At 32.5% G+C, this 19,564-nt stretch overlaps 1 protein-coding gene across 3 annotated transcripts in view; it reads right to left on the bottom strand.

Moving 5' to 3' along the window:
- Positions 1-5,779, bottom strand: part of LOC143223458 (rho family-interacting cell polarization regulator 2-like) — a 66,004-nt gene extending 60,225 nt beyond the window's left edge. For all 3 annotated transcript variants that reach the window (XM_076451465.1, XM_076451463.1, XM_076451466.1), the window contains exons 1-2: positions 5,655-5,779; positions 4,726-4,916 (exon numbers count right to left, since the gene is read on the bottom strand). In XM_076451465.1, coding sequence (XP_076307580.1) covers positions 4,726-4,915 — 190 coding nt within the window. In that variant the 5' untranslated portion in view covers position 4,916; positions 5,655-5,779. The remainder of the gene's footprint in view (positions 1-4,725; positions 4,917-5,654) is intronic.
- Between the last annotated feature and the right edge of the window lie 13,785 nt (positions 5,780-19,564).

Here is a 19,564-nt window from a genome sequence, read left to right on the forward strand (position 1 = left end):
TTCGGACCATCTGCATTAGTCGTTTCTAATTCTGAAGAGATAGATAGACAAGAGGGATGACGGCTAGCTAGTCAACATAACTGATCATCAATTATTGAGCTACTCTTTACCAACAAAATGTGGCATTTACCATCACATTATAATGGCTTTATGGCTGAAAGGAAAGAGTATGTTTGGGGATGGGATTCAAAATTGAGCGCATTAACCACAAGATATTCTAATCCATTACTTTTATTACATCTCATTGTTACAGTTTGTTTGGCCCTCCGGTAGAACAGCGGAAAGTTTATGGGCTTACAATGTTAAGATACTAGGTTTGATTTTCTGCCGTAGACACAACAAATCTCACGATATATCTCTTCTCTAAATCAAAAAAACAAACAAGCAATTTGTTGTCTTAGCACAAAGCTACAGAGAGGCTATCTGTGATCTGCAGATTTTAGCGATGTAAGTCCAATAGAAACAAGAAAAGTAAATTATTATTCAGCTCCGCAGAGATGAGTATAGAAACTGAGGTAAATGTGTTTTTCACGTATGCACTATAAGTCTTGTCGAAAAACTTTCTGTCTGTCTGTGGACACACCTACTCCTAAACTAGTTGACTGATCCAGACCAAACTAGGCATGCTAACTTAGTAGACCAAAAGTAAACCAAATTTATGTTAAACTTTTCAATATATTGGAAAATAAAAAAACACTTTATAGAATAACCCCTATAGCGTTAAGTGCAGAAGCTATTGTGAAGAGCTGAGTTTTGAACAAAGCTCACACTACAAAAAAATAATTCTATAAATCAAATATTGTAAATAAAGTTTTCAACATTTAGACTTGTTTCTTATAATAATCAAAATATATAATAATAACGTATCTAGATACAATACGGAATATGATGATAGGTGTTTGAGTATGTTTGCGCTACCTGGAGGCTCAGACAACTCGGAGAACGAATGAAATCTTATAAGGGTGTTTTGGTTGATGGGCTGAGGGGTGGGTTTCTCTCATTTTTGTTTCACTTGCTTTGCTTATTTTTTGTAACATATATATATATATGTAACATTGAATATGGTTATCATTTCATTCATGTTGGGTTTGTGTGAAAATTCCTCACATTCACGAACAGTTCCGTCAATAATCACACACTTTTAACTTAGATATAAAATCCCTTTTAATACACACATAATATTTTATTCTAATGATACGATAACGTACTAGCAGTAGGCAACTTGTTCTTATAATTAATGTAGGTATTAACGAGTGTTGTATGTTTTCTTATAGCAAAGCCACATCGGGCTACTTGCTGAGTCCACCGAGGGGAATCAAACACCTGATTTGAGCGTTATAAATCAGTATACTTACCGCTGTACTAGCAGGAGACAGTATATTAACGAGGCGAGATTCATTTCCATCATGTATGCAGTAACAGTCTATTTCGCGTAGAAGTTAGTTTATATACATATTATTATGAAACTATTTTAGGGTTGTATGAATGAGTTTGTCAAGTAATGGTTGTATAATAACGTATTTGTGCAGGAAGGTTAATGATGTTGATTTGGGTATTCTGAATACTAAATTAGGACTGAATTTTGTATTTTTTTTGTTTGTTTGTTTTTAAATTTCGCAAAAAGCTACACGAGAGCTATCTGCGCCAGCCATTCCTAATTTAGCAGTGTAAAACTAGAGGGAAGGCAGCTAGTCATCGTCACCCACCGCCAACTCTTGGGTTACTCTTTTACCAACGAATAGTTGGATTGACCGTAACATTATTACGCCCCCACTGCTGAAAGGGCGAGTATGTTTGATGCGACGGGGATTCGAACCCGCGAACCATCTGACCATGCCGGGCCGTTTAGATTATTATAGAAAAAATATTCATCAAAACTTATCTTTATATATTTTAATGGCTCAATAGCAAGTCTCACAGCTTAAAACACTCAAATTCGGACTTCGATACCTGCACTGAGTAAGAGCATGGATAGTCTATGCACGTTTTAAATCATTATATTTTCTAATGACATCATTATCGGAATTTTCATTGTAAGTTAATACAGAATTATTTGTAACATTAGTTATTTCTTTATTAAACTTAATTACAGAAGTAACTTTCATTTCATCGCTTATTATTGTATTAATTCAATTAATTTTTTTTCTATTTATTATACATATCAGATTGTAACAATTTAAGACGACACCTTTTAATCCGTTTTATTGCTCTTGTTAAAATAAAATTTCTTGTTAATTTGTCTCGAAAGTTTTTGATAGATCTACAAAAGTTGTTGCATATGTTATATGCTATCGTTGTCGATAAAACCTTTTAGTTTATCAATTACCTTATCTAGTGCTCTGTGTTCTTAATTTATCTGTATTTGAACTGAGAATAACTTTTTAATAAATATTTCTTTACTCTCATTTTTAAGAAGTTTTGATGTAATTCGGTAATTTTTTAAATATTTTATAATTTTGGTGATTTCGTATTAACCGGATTATGCTAGGTACATTGTATTTACAGTTATATATATTATTTTATGTTATATGTTCAATTAATTGATCTAAACTTAAACAGAGCACAGGTATACCATTGTGCAGCTTTGTGCTTAATTACAAACTTTCATATTTTGCTGGACTTGAGGATTTTTTCATTAATTTTATTAATTAAAAATATATTGTTTTTAATATTAGTTTTACTGTCAAATATGTTTTATTAGAGTAATATATTTTTGTCTGTTTCATAAGTTCTCCTCAGAGCTTTTAACTTCAAACAATTCAACGTTTTTTATAATGTTTATTTTCTTTTATTTTTCTATACATTTAACTTCTGTATTAAAAACATTTTAATAGTTCACTTATCATTCGTGGCTTTAATTTGTTCCTCTACTTTGACATATTTCATAGATTACGTAATTATATTCTGCAATATTGTAACAAAATATTTATACACATCTTGTATGCTTAACTTTCGATAAATACCATCATAATCAGCTTCTGTTTTATTAACATGTTTTTAAAATCTGCTTTTATTTAATGTATTGTAATTATTCTACACATTTATATTTATATTTTTTGTGTGTATAGTAATACCCCTCCCAGTGGCTCAGCGGTATATCTGCGGACTTACAACGCTAAAAACCGGGTTTCGATACCCGTGGTGGGCAGAGCACAGATAGCCCATTGTGTAGCTTTGTGCTTAATTCAAAAACAACAAAAACACCTGTAGTAATAATATCTGTAATTCTAGTTTTTATAATTGTTGTTACTATTGCGTCTACTTTATTTGTTCTCAGGGTAATGAGTTCGGACAGTGTAATTCTGACACTAATAAGGTTAGTTTGTAAATAGCTATCCTGAGGATAATAAGGACCGTTTATATAGTTCTAGTTTGAAAGTAATAAGGCTAATATATACAATTTACTTCTGATGGTAATAAAGCTAGTTCTTCTTCTACGGTTAGTTCAGTTAATTCATAGTGCTGTTTTGAAAATAATAAAACTAGTTTGTATAATGCTCTTCTGAGGGTAAAATGGCTAGTTCATATTGGTTCTGAATTATAACTGTCAGTTAGTACAGTTTATATTGCCCTTTCCTGGAGATAAGATTTTTGCACTAATACGTTTTTCTTATGAGTAATATTAAGAATATTATTGTTTACAGTTGCACTGTATAGATATCTTATAACTTCAAACAGTTGAACATTATTGTAAACTAGTATAATATAACCGTATTCCGCTACGTGGGGTTCAACCCTTTCCCTCGTTTGCCCCGCATGGCCAAGCGTATTAAGGTGTGCGACTCGTAACCTGAGGGTCACGGGTTCGCATCCCCGTTGCGCCAAACATGCTCGCCCTTTCAGACGTGGGGGCATTATGATGTGACGGTCAATCCTACTATTCGTTGGTAAAAGAGTAGCCCAAGAGTTGACGGTGGGTGGTGATGACTAGTAGCCTTCCCTCTAGTCTTACACTACTAAATTAGGGACGGCTAGCACAGATAGCCCTCGAGTAGCTTTGTGCGAAATTCAAAAACAAACAAACGTTCCCTCGTTATATGTCACTGAGCCCAGAATGTATGGCATTTGCTTGTGTTGCTTGAGCACGAGTGACAAGTTGGTCCCGTTAGCTTATAAATGATAACATGGACACAGTTTTAAACATAACGATCTTGGGATCCGGATGGGGGATGCCGAAAACCTAATGCGGCCCTAAAAACCTCCTCTTAGACTATGTTAATACTTAGGTAACCTTCTAAAGCGTTTTACACCTAAGTCTGTTAGTTACAGAACTGTGGGACATACATGCATACAATATTACAAGCTGAATGAATATAGGATAAATTATTTAAAAATAAATGGAAATCTAATTGAACAACTTTCTATGCAGGTTTGAGTTCATTTTAGATACTTAGAACACGATAGCGTAATCTTGCGATTGACAACAGTAGACTCAGATATCGATGTGGAAAAAAAAGCATCTTATGTCTGTAATTTTACAAAGTTCAAAGGTTATTTATTTTGCTTGGTCATCTGTTGTCGTATTTTCCTTTCAGGTGGAACAAAATGATTCAGAATTTATAACACTAATATGTAGAGTTTGATTCCTGTGATAAGTGGGCACAGTACACATAGATAGCTTGCTATACAACCTTATGCTGAACACCAAATAAAGTTTAAATTCAATTTTATAAGATCAAGTCCTTTAAGAAGGACTCTATTTTATATAAAAAAATATTAACTTACCCTGACCAAGTGGTAACGTTTTACTTTTAACATTTTCTATCTTCTTGTTAGAAGTTGATGTTAACAACCCTTCTGCAGAAGCTGTACGGCGATGAGAGAACGTTTTCTCTGTACCTTCAACTGTATACGATGTCTGACGAGTGAGAAGGTCTTCTGAGCTTTTGGCCTTTGAAAATTCTTTCATGGGCATTCTTCGTCAACAGAAAAGGAATTCGGCAAAAATTTAAACTTCTTAAGGAATTATTTATTTGGTAAAAAAATCGGTTGTTGTAAAAAAAGGTAGACATATGCATTAAATTAATGTTTTAGCATTTTCAAGAGGTAATGATAAATTCATATTGAGAAGTATAAATACGTTTTAGACACTCACATTGTAGTCCAAATCATAATACATGCAATGTTACTAGCATTGAAGCTACTTAGAAATTAGAAAGAAAGTACAAACACCATGATTGGTCTACTAAGAATTCTCAATAACGTACAAGTATGACGATTGGTGTTATTAGAACCCGAACGTTAACATGATGACAAGTATCTCGAATAGATTAGTTTGTGGAGAATTAAAGATATGGTGTCTTACCTGTTCAGTTTTATTTTTTTTTTTAAAAGTTGTCTTTACGCAGAGAAACTAACACTGTCTGTGACAGTAACACATGTAGCTGTACCTATTTGTTTGCGTTTTATCATATCGGTTGGGTTCAAAGGGCGAGTACGATTCCAATGTTGATAGATTAGGTAAACCTGTGTTTGCGTGTAACGTAATAAGAGTTTTTAAAATGAAGTGATAAACATAGGTTTAGGATTACGTTATAAATGTAAATCAGTATATGAGTGTTATTTTTCTTTTCTTTAAACAAGAAATAATAATTTAGTGAAAACACTGATAAAACAAAAAATTGACAAATGTTCGTATTTACTGGAAGGCTTACCTTGCAAACTGATGTGTTTTACACAAATTCTGGTTTGATAGCTATACTAGTAATGAACACAGACTCGTTCTTGTAAAGGTAGACGTTCTGGCAGAGCAAAGTAAAACATGTTAGTTCTTCTTGACATAGAAACATGATGATGCATCTAAAATAGTATGATTAACACATATCTTTGTCCTATAAATCATAGTTAAGACAACCCAGTAAACAGTCAATATTTACAGGTGTACGAGTCAGGTGGTTTTGATTCCAGTCAGGTCAAATGACTTTACCTTTTGATATATTTCCAATGATATATATGTATATATTTGTATACCGTCATAATTTTGCATAATAAAACAAAATGAAATATGTACTTATACCCTCCTGTTTGAGGTAAGTGTAAAAAACATACGGCAAATTTAATACATACATATATATATATATATATTCATATAACACGGTTTTTCTGCCTGTGGTTATACGGCGATATTCTAAAGAAAAGATGTGCATTGGTATATTAACTTATTTTAGTAAAGTTATAACTTCCAAGGTTTTGTTACTGATTTAATAACAAAATGCTATACAATGATATAAATGACCAAAAATGTAATTACGGTTTTACTTTTTTTCTAACAAGTTTTTAATTTTTTTTCCTGAGGCATGTAAAAGCTTACTGATTGTTTACTCTGAACGTAAATGAAGTAACATTTATTCACTGCTTATTGGGAAATGTAAAGCAGTAATATTTATCGATTGTTTATTGAGCAATATAAAAATATCAAAATTTAATAATTTTTTACTAAGGAATGTAAAAGAATAGAAACATTTAGTCATTATTGACTAAGAAATGTAAAAATATCAAAATTTAATAATTTCTTACTAAGGAATGTAAAAAAATAGAAACATTTAGTCATTATTGACTAGGAAATGTAAAAATATCAAAATTTAATAATTTTTTATCAAGGAATGTAAAAAATAGAAACATTTAGTCATTATTGACTAGGAAATGTAAAAATATCAAAATTTAATAATTTTTTACTAAGGAATGTAAAAAATAGAAACATTTAGTCATTTATTGACTAGGAAATGTAAAAATATCAAAATTTAATAATTTTTTACTAAGGAATGTAAAAAATAGAAACATTTAGTCATTATTGACTAGGAAATGTAAAAATATCAAAATTTAATAATTTTTTACTAAGGAATGTAAAAATAAAACATTTAGTCATTATTGACTAGGATATGTAAAAATATCAAAATTTACTATTTCTTTATTGAGGAATGTAAAAATAGTAAAATTTAATAATTATTTACTAGAAACACTAAAGAAGTAACATTTATTGATTGTTTACTGGGGTGGGGAATGTGAAAATAGCAACACTTAGTGACTGACTTTTGAACATAAACTACTTTGATTCATAAGAATTTAAACTGACAAAGCTAAACAACTTCCTCTGATAAATTTCTTATTACACTAGCGGTCAGTCTTCGAATTTACACCCCTACAATCAGGAGTTCGATTCCCCTCGGTGGACTCAGCAGATAGCCTGATGTGGTTTTGCTATAAAGAAAACCCACGTAAACACCCTAGCGGTAAGTTATTTTGAATCATTTTTCTTTTATTATAATTAACATAGTATATTACTAGATGTCGCTACAAACACAAATTAAGAATAACTTTTTGCAAAGAACTGCAACTACCTTTTAAAATATCACTAATAAAGTATTCATTACATGGGATAACAATCTAAATAAAAACGCAAATGTTTAAATGATGGGTGACTTAAGCAACAAAGAAAACTACTGCACAGTTGGAAATAAATATCAAACTATGCTTGTTAACATCATTTTAAAGTCGTAATATTTCTGATATTATGAAATATTAGTTATAAGAAAATGAGGTATATTAAAAAGAATTAAGCTAAAAAGGAAAATAATGAAAATTAATCAAATTGTTCAGAAAATATTTTTTCTTCCCAATATATTCTTTATAAATGTTAGTAGTTCTGCCTATAAATTCCCCACGGTTCAATGACAAGTTTATAGACTTGCAAAACTAAAATCCCAGGTTCGATTGTTCGCAGGGAACAGATGCAGATAGCCCATCGTATACATTTGCCTTTAAAAAACATGTTCAAATTCACTATGATACTTCCAAACAATGTGCAAACAAGAACTATGAGATGGATTTAAAAGCTCTTTAAGAACTATTGATTTATTTACATTTTTTGGAAGAAAAAAACAACCTTAAAAGTAAAATTATTAGAAAACCAACTCTTAGTGTTCATTACTTCATCAAACTCCTTCGTAATTTTTAACCGATAGAATGGGTATAGCAGAAACGTTGTTTTCCAATTAGAAAACAAACAAACAAACAAAAACAAAGGTTATTAATTATTGTAAAGACAACATAATAATTAAAAATTTTCACGAAGGTTTCTTTGTTTGTTATTTAGCACAAAGATGCGCAGTTGGTTATCTGTGCTTGTCACAGGGAATGACAGTCGAATTTTAGTGTTCTAATCTGTCAAGCATGCGGCTTAGCCATCGATTTGCTACCACAAACACACCACCAGCTGACATAAAATTTTCCATTCATTTTTTCTCTCATTAGTTTCGAGGAATACCATCCACAATTAGTAACCATGGATTAAACCAAAGCAGTTAACAAATATTAACTTCAAATTAAATTCACGAATTCCTGTTGTTGGTTTAGGTAAAACTATTTTAGTGGTGGTTCTAACCTTCGTTTATTCTGAAGACTAGTAACATCACTGGTTATAAGGAATTGGTGAAGAAATTTTCAATAAATCTTATAGACTGTATTGCTGGATTAAGGGTATTAGGAAATTTGTTGACGCTAATATTGTTATGAACTACAAATAGTGATGTATATAAAACATTTTCATTAAAGTACGATTGACGTCAATACTGAAATTAGCCAATCAATCTGTTGACAATTTAAAATAATATTTTACCTTAGCTGAACAGTTTTAGTAACTTAAGCTGTGTCCTTTTCTTGACATATATTTATTCACGTTTACTTTAAAATATGTTTACATTAATACACAGAGGAGGTTTATAGATTTCGTTTGTTTGTTTTATTTCTAATTTTGCGCAAAGCTATTCGAGGGCTATCTGCGTTAACACTCTTTTGTTTAGTAGTGATAGATTACATGGACGGCAGATAGTCAACACCACCCATCACCAACTCTTAGCTGCTCTTTTACTAACGAATAATGAAACTGACTGTAACATTATAACGTCCCCACGGCTGAAAGGGCGAAGACGTTCGGGAAGGGGACTCAAACCAGCGACCCGCGGATTACGAGTCAAGCGATCTAACCGTCAGGCTAATGGTCTGCAGAAAAATAATCGCCTAACACAACAAAAATGAAACTGTGTTGAAACAACACCGTAAGAAATCTGTGGTGGATTAATACAAACATCATTTCAAAACATAAGTTGTATTTCCTAAACACAGAGTTGGGTGGATCGCATTATGATAGAACGGATTGTCATAGCAAACACTCGCATCTTTTGTGTGTTGTTTTCTGTGAATAGAGATTGTGTTGATTTAAATACCAGTTTTGTTGAAAAGTCACATTTTTATTACGTTTCCGTCTGATGTATTTATTCCATTGTTATTTCTATGCGGAGTTTAACTTTTCAGCTATGTTATTGAAATACATTACTTTACTAATATCACAATGCCTATGTGGACTGGATGAAATCCAACACAAACATCGTAAATCGGCCAATACGTCGTTGTTCTGGAGAAACCTCAAAACGAGTCGCATTGACTGTGTTTCTGATTTTACTTCAACATTCGTGTTCGGATTTGTTAGCCCACACTAACTGTTTTGCTTTGAACTTGAATTTTGTTGCAACTAGATAACATCAAACTTATGCGGCTTACTATTTTTTTACGGTTAAACTAAACGTAAACAAAAAAGCGCTCTGTATTTTGTAGAGATTAGTAATGTTAACATTACATTAAAATGTTTAAATGACCTATTTTTACTCTCTGTCTGTTTTAAACATTTTCCGGCCCGGCATGGCCAAGCGTGTTAAGGCGTTCGACTCGTAATCTGAGTGTCGTGGGTTTGAATCCCGGTCGTACCAAACATGCTCGCCCTTTCAGCCGTGGGGGCGTTATAATGTTACCGTCAATCCCACTATTTGTTGGTAAAAGAGTAGCCCAAAAGTTGGCGGTGGGTGGTGATGACTAGCTGCCTTCCCTCTAGTCTTACATTGTTAAATTAGGAACGGCTAGCGCAGATAGCCCTCGAGTAGCTTTGCGCGAAATAAAAAAAAAAAAAAAAAAGTTAACCATTTTCTAAGTTGAATTTAAAACAAACAACACTCCTGTTATTTGTCGGACAAACGAGATATATGTATCGTTTGATGCGTATTTTTTTCACTATTGTTTCTTAGTTAGTGTAAAATACACGTGTCTACTACTTGATTTGATTTTCTGTAAATTTTCACGTTTCAGAACAGATTGAATATTTTCAGAATCTTTAATTAGCAGCTTATTTTAACTTTACAGGAGTCTATTAGAATTCACCAGAATCAGAACCTGATTAGCCGTCATTTGAATCTCTGCAGGTGTTTTCCCCACTGTACTGAGTCTTCTAAACGTTTGATACCCTGATCAGTGATGAGATAAATGTATAGCTTGTGATTTCCTAACGATGACAGATCGGATCAAGATCCATTTTCCTCAGCTAGTCTCTTTTCTTTGTTTTATAATCCAGCTAAAGCGATATGTTTCCTACGTGAAAAGGGCACAGAACACATCTGTCCACAAGCATGCTTTAGACCATAATCCTACAGAAGTACCAATCGATGACAAACTCAATGGCTCGAAGATGATAACATTCGAGGTTTAACATCTTCCCGCGGTAGTTCTATAGCTGGAGATAGTCGTTTATCTTCTTTTTTTTTTTTTTAGTCTTTTACTTCTTCATGATGACTTGTGGCAAAGCTGTAATCTTTCACTTTGATGTGCATCAAAACTATCACATTTAAACATAAAAAACATCGATCAATCCCTGAAAATCCTTCAGGAATCATCCAGAGAGATTGCCTTAAATATTACAAGAGAAAATAAATCAAATAATTATTTAATTCTATGTTTCGAAGAAACATTTTGCAAATGCATTTTTCAAGTGTAACTTAAGACGAAAACAATAGAACAGTGTGTAGTAACGATTATTTATATTCAATAAATGCTTCTAAGCCGGTGTCTAAATTTACACCGAACTATTTTAAAATACACACACACGTAACTTGGTTACCACACAACACTTTACATTGTAACGCCTTGCAAGTTACTTCACAAGTCTCTAAAGTTTCGTCCCTAGCTGGGACAATGGTAACTGTTCGGATTTACAACGCTAACATCAGGGGGTTCGATTCCTCTCGGTGGACACAGCAGATAGCTTGATGTGGTTTTGCTATAATAAAACACACACATATTCTAAAGTCTCAGTTCACGTTCGTAGTTTGTTGCTAGCCAGGGTTTTTAGTTTCTACACTTATATTGTTGTAACGCTGTAACCTTAACGTACAACTGTGTTACCACACAACTTTCTGTACCGTCATATATTCTTAATTGATAAACCTGATATATTTCAAGCGGGTTCAATATACCAAATAACGTACTAACGTTTTTACAAATAGCAAAGAAAGCGTTAACCTTTCACTGGCTAGCCTGAAAACTTTAAAAACAGCTGCACGTATATACCTATTTCATTCTATAACACTGTATAAAATATATATATATATATTATAGCCATAAATTTTTTAAGCCATAACAAACACACATTAAAATTAAACCAAATACGCTGCATATTTTTAAAAAGACTGTAGGGTACAAGCTACAACGTGGGATTATAAAATATATTCTAGGTCACCTTCTAAACCTTGGATACATTTTATAATACAACGTTGTAGCTTGCACACTAGGATTTTTTAAAAAACTATGCAGCGCATCTTATTTAATTTTAATGTGTTTTGTTTATGGCTTAAAAATTTATGGTTATGATATAATTAATCAGAAGCTGGGATTTGCTGTTTTTAACGCAATCCTTCCTCATGATTTTGATTACTTATTTGGCTTCATTTGGATGTCATTATTTAAGTTCACTATATATATATATATATATACCTATTTCACTTATTCCTGATTTAAAAACAAAATGTAGTTTACGAAAGAAAATCTAGTTGTAAGTTACTAACTTTCTGTTTTATGTTTCTAACAGAAATTCTTTACGTCAGGAGTGAACATTAAATTAAAAAAGGTAGTTTTAAGTGAAACAATTACACTCTTTCTTGTAAATGGTTATACCTTACATCTCTTGGCTTCAGCGTTGAAGTGGGCACTGCAATCACCTAATAGTCTAGGATCTCCGAGCTACTGCACGTTTATTGTGATTTCTATAATCTCCACGAAAGTTATCACTCTTTGCTTTACGTGTTCGAAACTTATGTGAATAATTTGGAGAAACGGCACGATTATCACTTCCTGGAGACGTTCAACACGTCTGACTTTAGGAGCGAGAGCTTTCGTTCTATTGTGTCAAAATGAATCATTACCGTATCAAACATAAAAAATTCAGATAATAACGAATATGGATTTGTGATCAGTGTGTAATAAATACTCGAGCTGAGAGAGGCTGCTATCGTTTTTCCTTGTGTTTAATATACATATTAAGTGTACGCTTTTCACCTTTCCTGTGTGACTTAGTGCTCTAGAGTTATTCTACTGTTTAATCCCTTCTGAGCGATTCTCTAGTTTAAGGGGCTTTTGACGGTATTGATCAAACCCCTAAGCTAGAAAGAGAAGAGAATGGAACTCATCACTCTCTCACAATCTGTCTCGTTCGATCGAAACATCGCTACTTCAGGCCTACGTCTATGGAAGTAGATAGAAACAAAGACAGCGAAATATTACCCTTTCTCTGTGATTTACTCACCTAATGTTCTCAAAGTGATTTACTGCGAAAGTTCGGCGCATTTATTACCAGATCCGCATTTAGAGCGGTTTCGGTACTCTCGGCCCATGAATCGATTTTTTTTTTCTTCTATCAGATATTAGACAATTATTAATGGAAATAGATAAGTTCAGATATTACTGTCGAACGTTAGTTTTATCCTGGCATTTTTCCCAGCTAATCCAATCTTTACCCAATATTCGTTTTAAAATATTAAAATTCGGTTTTATTAAATTTGTGGAAGTAAATTATCAAATTATAACAGTTGTTAAATGAAGGTTAAACTGAGCTAAAACTCACAGAACACAAGTCTGAATGTGTTGAGAGGCCATCAACTGATTTTTTCTTCTTCTCTAAAATTTTAAATAAAAGATGTCGACCTGTCACTAGATAATGAATTTAAATGAGTTCTGCCTCGTGTTAAAATTCCCTACTCACATCGGTTTCGTTAGGGGCTTCCGTCCGTCTTCCAATAGCTGTCACTTTCTCTGTCACAGCTGTGGAAATTTAATCAAAAACCTATTTTCCATTATAGGAACGAATAATTTGTCCCCTAACAGTTTTTCGTCTCATTTTCCAATGTATAAGCCTGAAAATTAATACATTCTTCATAAAATATTTAATGAATAATTTCTTCCACTTTAATAATTTCATCATGCGTTTTTGTATTACTTTAAGCGATACTTTCACGATCGACGCTATCAAATTAATGATTAATTTTTTTGTAATCTTAATTTTAATCACGACTTCTATATTTTACCGTTTTTTTTTTTATATGTTCTTATAAGGTAGGCTTAGTCTCGTAACAGCTACGTGTGAAACTTTGGTAGTCGAGAATGTTTTTGTTTGGCCGATCACTTCCCACATGAGTTTCGTCTGTGAACTGTTAACGAGGTGAAAGAATAACATACTAAAGAGAAAAGTTTGCATATATAATTATCGATGATAAATGACAAAATCAGGAAACTGCTACGTAACTCCATAGCAACGAAACGAGCGAGTACAGTTCATTTCAGACAAAGTATAATTTGTTATAATCAGTATTATAGAAAGTTTTGATTATAAATAAACGTTACAAAACAACTATTAGTAACGTAGTTAAATTATTCTAATAAATTAAGATTTACCTGGTTGTTTTAGTTTTGCTGATAAGAAATCACAAATGACTAAAATAAAACTAAATTAAAATTAAATGGCGCAGAGGAAGTAAAGATAACAGTTCATTATAACTACCTATAGACAGTACGTAATTCAGATTATCTCAAGTCGTTGGTCAATTATGATGAGCATTAAACAATAGGTATATAGACATTGGTCAACTTTCATGACCTATATAATGTATTAATTTAGATGTTTTACAGTCAGTAGTCAACTGTGATGGCTTAGATATGGTAGATAATATATAGAAAATGGTTAACTATAATGATTGTAAACAGTAGATAATCTAGATGGTCAATATACTTGGTCATCTTTGATGAAATGCAGATAGTAAATAATCTAGATCAGTGAGTCTTAAAGGGAGGGTCGTGACACCCAAGGTGGTTGCGAGCAGTCTGTGCTGAATCAACATTTTATTCAAATAAATAAAATTGACGAGATTTTCATATTTGTAGAAATAATGAAGGGGTCGCGACAAGAAAATCCTGGATGTGAAGATGGTCTGGTAAATCCGATTGGGAAACACTGATTTATGGACAATGACAAACTTTGATAAATTATAGACAGTAGGTTATCTATAGACAATTACTAACACTGATGAACTGTAAAAAGTAAATAACCTCGTTAATCGATAAACATGGGCTTATTTTCATGAACTGTAGTGAATAGATTACACTACGTAACATACATTTTGTTCCTGGATAGTATGTGTTATTTCTTAATTGCTTATGTTGTAAAAGTACAGAAAATAGCCATTATTCCCTTCAAACTTTGCTTTTGTGATCTGGATAATGAAATTTAGAAGTTAACCTATTTTCTATATCTAAATGAAACAACATATGAATCAAGATTTACATGTATTTATACTAAAGTTACATAAAAATGAACAAAAATGTTTAGAAGTAAGTAGTTTTTCGAGAGTTGCGACTGTAATGCAAATTACTTTCACGTATCAGCCCCCAAATATAGTCTACCATCATGTTTTCGTCAGACGCTCCCAGGTCACAAAAGCAAACTTTGAAGAGAAAAATAGGTCTTTTCCATTTACTTTAGGCATAAGCAGTTGGGAAACAACACTTTCTGCCCAGAAACACGAAAAAATAAAAATTTTGTTACATAGTGTTATCTTAGTTAATCGCAAGAGATTGTTTAACTTTAAAAACTGTAGCGAGTAGACTATCTAAGTTAATCGCTAGGCATTGTTTAACTTTAATGGACTGTAGTGAGTAGGTTATCTCAGTTAGTCGCTAAATATTTTTAACTTCAATGAACTGTAGCGAGTAGATTATCTTAGTTAATCACTAGACATTGTTTAACACAAAAGAACTGTAGTGAGTAGAATATCTTAGTTAGTCGCTAGACATTGTTAACCTTTAATAAGATGTACACAGTAAATGACTTTGATAGCCTGTAACCTGATTAACAGAGGTAATATGTAAAAAATGACTCATATTGATAACAACATTGATCTTGTTAATACGTTGTAGGAAGTGACAGGTAATATAAATGTGTAGCAAGGTCATATATAAGTGAATATTTTGGGGATCTGCCAACAATATGATTAATTTTTTTTTAATTGTAGCACTTATTATACTTAATTTATTCTAAGGAAGAAAACATTTCAAAAGTGAAAACTTGTCTACTGTCCTATTTAGACAGCGGTTAATGATGTTGAGTTAATAACAATGGTTATCTTGCTGTGGTTACTCATGGTATTTTATTTTACGGTTGATTCGGACGACCTGTAAATATCGATCAACATTAAGACTTATGGCCAGTAATAGTAGGCAGCATTAAGAGTCTATGTACAAGATGGTGCCAGAATATGTCATTTAAAGCAAAAGTTAATTTCTAACGTCCTTCTCTAAATCAAGAAATCATTAAACTGGTTAGCCTGAAGATGATCTAAAAAGGTCGAAACGTTGTTCTCCGCTTTATTTTGGTAAAAGTGTTAACACCCATACCAGCCGTCCTGAGACACATTTTTAAAATCGTTTCAATTGTATTCGTATTACTTTGCTTGATGTCAACTGTGCCAAGTGGATAACTTTACTCTCTCTATCTTACTGTATTGTAACTTTAGTCCTACCCTGTGTCACGACTTATAAACATGAACATCACAATGATTACGTATAGTGAGCGGCTAATCATAATGACCAATTGACAGAGTTTATTAATAATGAAGTAATTCTTATCTAGTAAATTTGAACATCATAAAGAATAGAACGTCACAAATTTTGGGGTTAAGCTAATATTTATGTCAGTGAACATGGAGAAATAGTCTAGAAATCAGGTATTTAGCTACTTCTTTTTAAACAACAAAAAATGGTGTTTCTAAAGTAACTTGTCTTTAATGTAATAGATAATTGAACGTCAACTGGTTAATAAGTCGATCGCTTAGTGTATAATAATTCATAGCTGAAAATTAAGCAATTAGGATTTTTTAACCGAAATTATTTTGCGTCATTTTATCGCAAATCGTTATTAGAAATAATTGAAAGCCCATTACCGTCGTACAGAAACAGTTAGCGTACGTGAAGCGAATATGATTCATTTCTACTGATCCTAATCAACATTGCCCAATCACCCGCACGCTGACATGACAACGAGCTGGTCGAACGAAATGTGGCTTTCGAGTTGATACAGACTAAGATATTGGTTCTATTTTGATAGGTTTTAGAGAAAACTTACATGTACCCATCAATTCAACTATTTTGGGGGCAAGTGTCTCTTATTTTCAGAGGGCACGACCAATATAGAACAGTGTAAATCTGAAACCACGAGTTGTGAAACCTGAAGCTTTTGTTACTTTCTCTTTAAACTTTTCCACCAATCTTTTCTCATTCGTAACTAGTTCATACATTCTTTTCGTCTTTCTACTAGACATTTTCTGTCGTTTTTTGCTCTTTTCATTTCTTTTAGTATTTTTTATCCAGTTACTTCCAGTTATTTACTCCAGCTGTCTCTTCTTCATTTACTTTCTCCATTTTACTTAATCAGATCTACTTATGCACTCTCTTTATCTCATCCAGTTATCTCTAAATTAAAAATCCCCATCTTTTCTTTCCACATCTTCTCTATTTTCTCTTTCCATTTTCCTTCAATCCCTCATTGTTTCTCGTACTATTCCAAAGTCCTTTAATTATACTTTCTATTTTTCCCCTCAGTTGGGTCAGCGCTAAGTTTACTGATTTATAATATAAAAATCCGGATTTCGAGTCTACTTTGTGGACACAGCGCCCAATGTGTTATACAAAAAACTACATTTTTGTCGCTCCTTTTCTCCCACTTTCTTTCACATTACGTCACTCTTGTTGTGTATTCCTCTATATACTCTTTTATTTTCTTTACCTATTCAGTGTTTCTTCTTTTTCCTTGCATTTATCTCTCACCGTATTTCAATTTTCATTTTTACTTTTATTTCATTACCTCACCGTTTCACTATTCCTTCTTCATCTTTTATTATAACTTTTTAATTCTTTTACTAAAGTTTCTTTTCTGCAAAAAGGAATGCAACAATTCCAGCTTTGCTCTATTTGTGCATTCTGTGAATAATTTGATCCTTAGATGTTTATCAATACTTTCTTCTGTAGTTTTTCCCCTGGTGGGAAATGGTAGGTCTTTTGTTTTGTTTTGAACTTCACTCAAAGCTGCACGAGGGTTATCTGCGCTAGCCGTCCCTAATTTAGTAGTGTAAGACAAGAGGGAAGGCAGCTAGTCATCACCACCCACCGCCAACTCTTCGGCTACTCTTTTATCAACAAATAATGGGGGTTGACCGTCACATTATAACGTCCCCACGGCTGAAAGGGCTAGCACAATTGGTGTGACCAGGATTCGAACCCACGACTCTCAGATTACCAAAACATCAAAATCGATTCTCCGCAGTTTGACACAACAGAAAAACTAATGAGGCCTTAATCTAATACAAACAAATAAACCTTTGTAGTAAAATGCTCTAATTGGATCAAGCAGTCAAAGTTAAATAACGAGCGAAGAGTTAGTTGATTTTACAAAATTATATCAAATTGTATTACATAAACGTTAAAAAGTACATTGTGCTTCATTTGATAAATCAATTATTGTAAATCTGGTATAAGATATAACGAGCTATTTTCCTTATTACCAATAAGCTTTTACCTGAAGCAGGACACTAATTACTACAGGTTAACGATGTCTCTAGAAGAAAAAAGAAAAAACTCGACAAAAAACTCGAACTTAAGCTGATAAAAAATGCTTTAATTTAGTTTTAAAGACTGAAATCTTTGATCAATCGAAAAGGCCAAGAAGATATTTTGCAATTAAAGATTGTTATGGCACAGAAGCCCACGTACAATATGCTTTAATTTCTCAGAGAATGTCTTTCTAGCTATCTAAATAAAATTTTGTATTGTTATAAAAACATTGAATACGTTATTGGTATTCATAAAAAAAGTTTGTAATTACTTAAAGCGGAATGAGATGAGTAAATATTATCTGTAATATTCAATATAACAATAAAAATAATTACAATAAATGCAACGAATAGACTGTTCACATACATACATGTAAAGTGTTAACCTTGTATGTACTTGGAAAAACACTATATAAATAAAAATGTATCTTTCTATTATTTACAAGAAAATAAAACATACTTCATTATATCGCTGATTCATAGATTATATGCAAATATCTGAAAGAAGGTCTTTAAAAATAACAATAGATGGTGATATATGAATTAAGTTTTTGTTTGTTTGCAATCAAGCATAAAGCTATACAATGGGGTCTCTGTGCTCTGCCTACCGCAGGTATCGAAACCTGGATTCTAGCATTGTAAGTCTACAAATCTACCGCTGTGCTACTGGGAGGATAATGAAGTCTCCTTCGCTTATCTAATTAAAACGTAAAATACAATTCTGAGTTTATAGAGCTTACATAACAGTAAGAAAAATATTAAAAAACAAGAATACTTTTGACTAAATTTAAATATTAAGCTACTTAAGTGAAGGCCTTTAAATCCCCCGTCACATCAAACATGCTCACCTTTTTGGCAGTGGGGGCGTTATAATGTGACGCTCAATCCCACTATTCGTTGGTAAAAGAGTAGCCCGAGAGTTGGCGGTGGGTGATGATGACTAGTTGCCTTTCCTCTAGTCTTACACTGTTAAATTAGAGACGGCTAGCGCAGATAACTCTCGAGTAGCTTTGCGCGAAATTTAAAAACAAACAAACAATCGTAAGTAGAAAATGAACGTCTATTTTTTATACAGTTCCTATGTTTTCTAATAAATGCAAATACGTATATATATGAACACAATTCTTTGTTTTAGTTTCCTCAGCGTTGTTGAAAACAAACTCGATGTAGTTAGCCTTATCGGAAGTAAAATTAAATGATATATAAATAAAAACAAAATAAAGATCTGGAGCTACGACCAAGTTAATATCATTTTAATATTATATTTATTATCTTCATCTTATTTAAAGTTAATGATATAACTATCATCAGAAATTATTCAGTTTTAATATTATGACTATTAATAGATTTTATTTAAGCAAGTAATTTCTTTGACTCACTGTCGTCGAGCAATTTTCACTTAAGTTCCGCTTGTTTTGAATTTCGCGCAAAGTTACACAAGGGCTATCTGCGCTAGCTGTTCCTAATTTAGCAGTGTAACACTAGAGGGAAGGCAGCTGGTCATCACCACCCACCGTCAACTCTTGGGCTACTCTTTTACCCAGGAATAGTGGGATTGACCGTTACATTATAATGCCCCCACTGCTGAAAGGGTG

This window comes from Tachypleus tridentatus, chromosome 8, assembly GCF_004210375.1.
Source record: "Tachypleus tridentatus isolate NWPU-2018 chromosome 8, ASM421037v1, whole genome shotgun sequence".
NCBI classification, from domain to species: domain Eukaryota; kingdom Metazoa; phylum Arthropoda; class Merostomata; order Xiphosura; family Limulidae; genus Tachypleus; species Tachypleus tridentatus.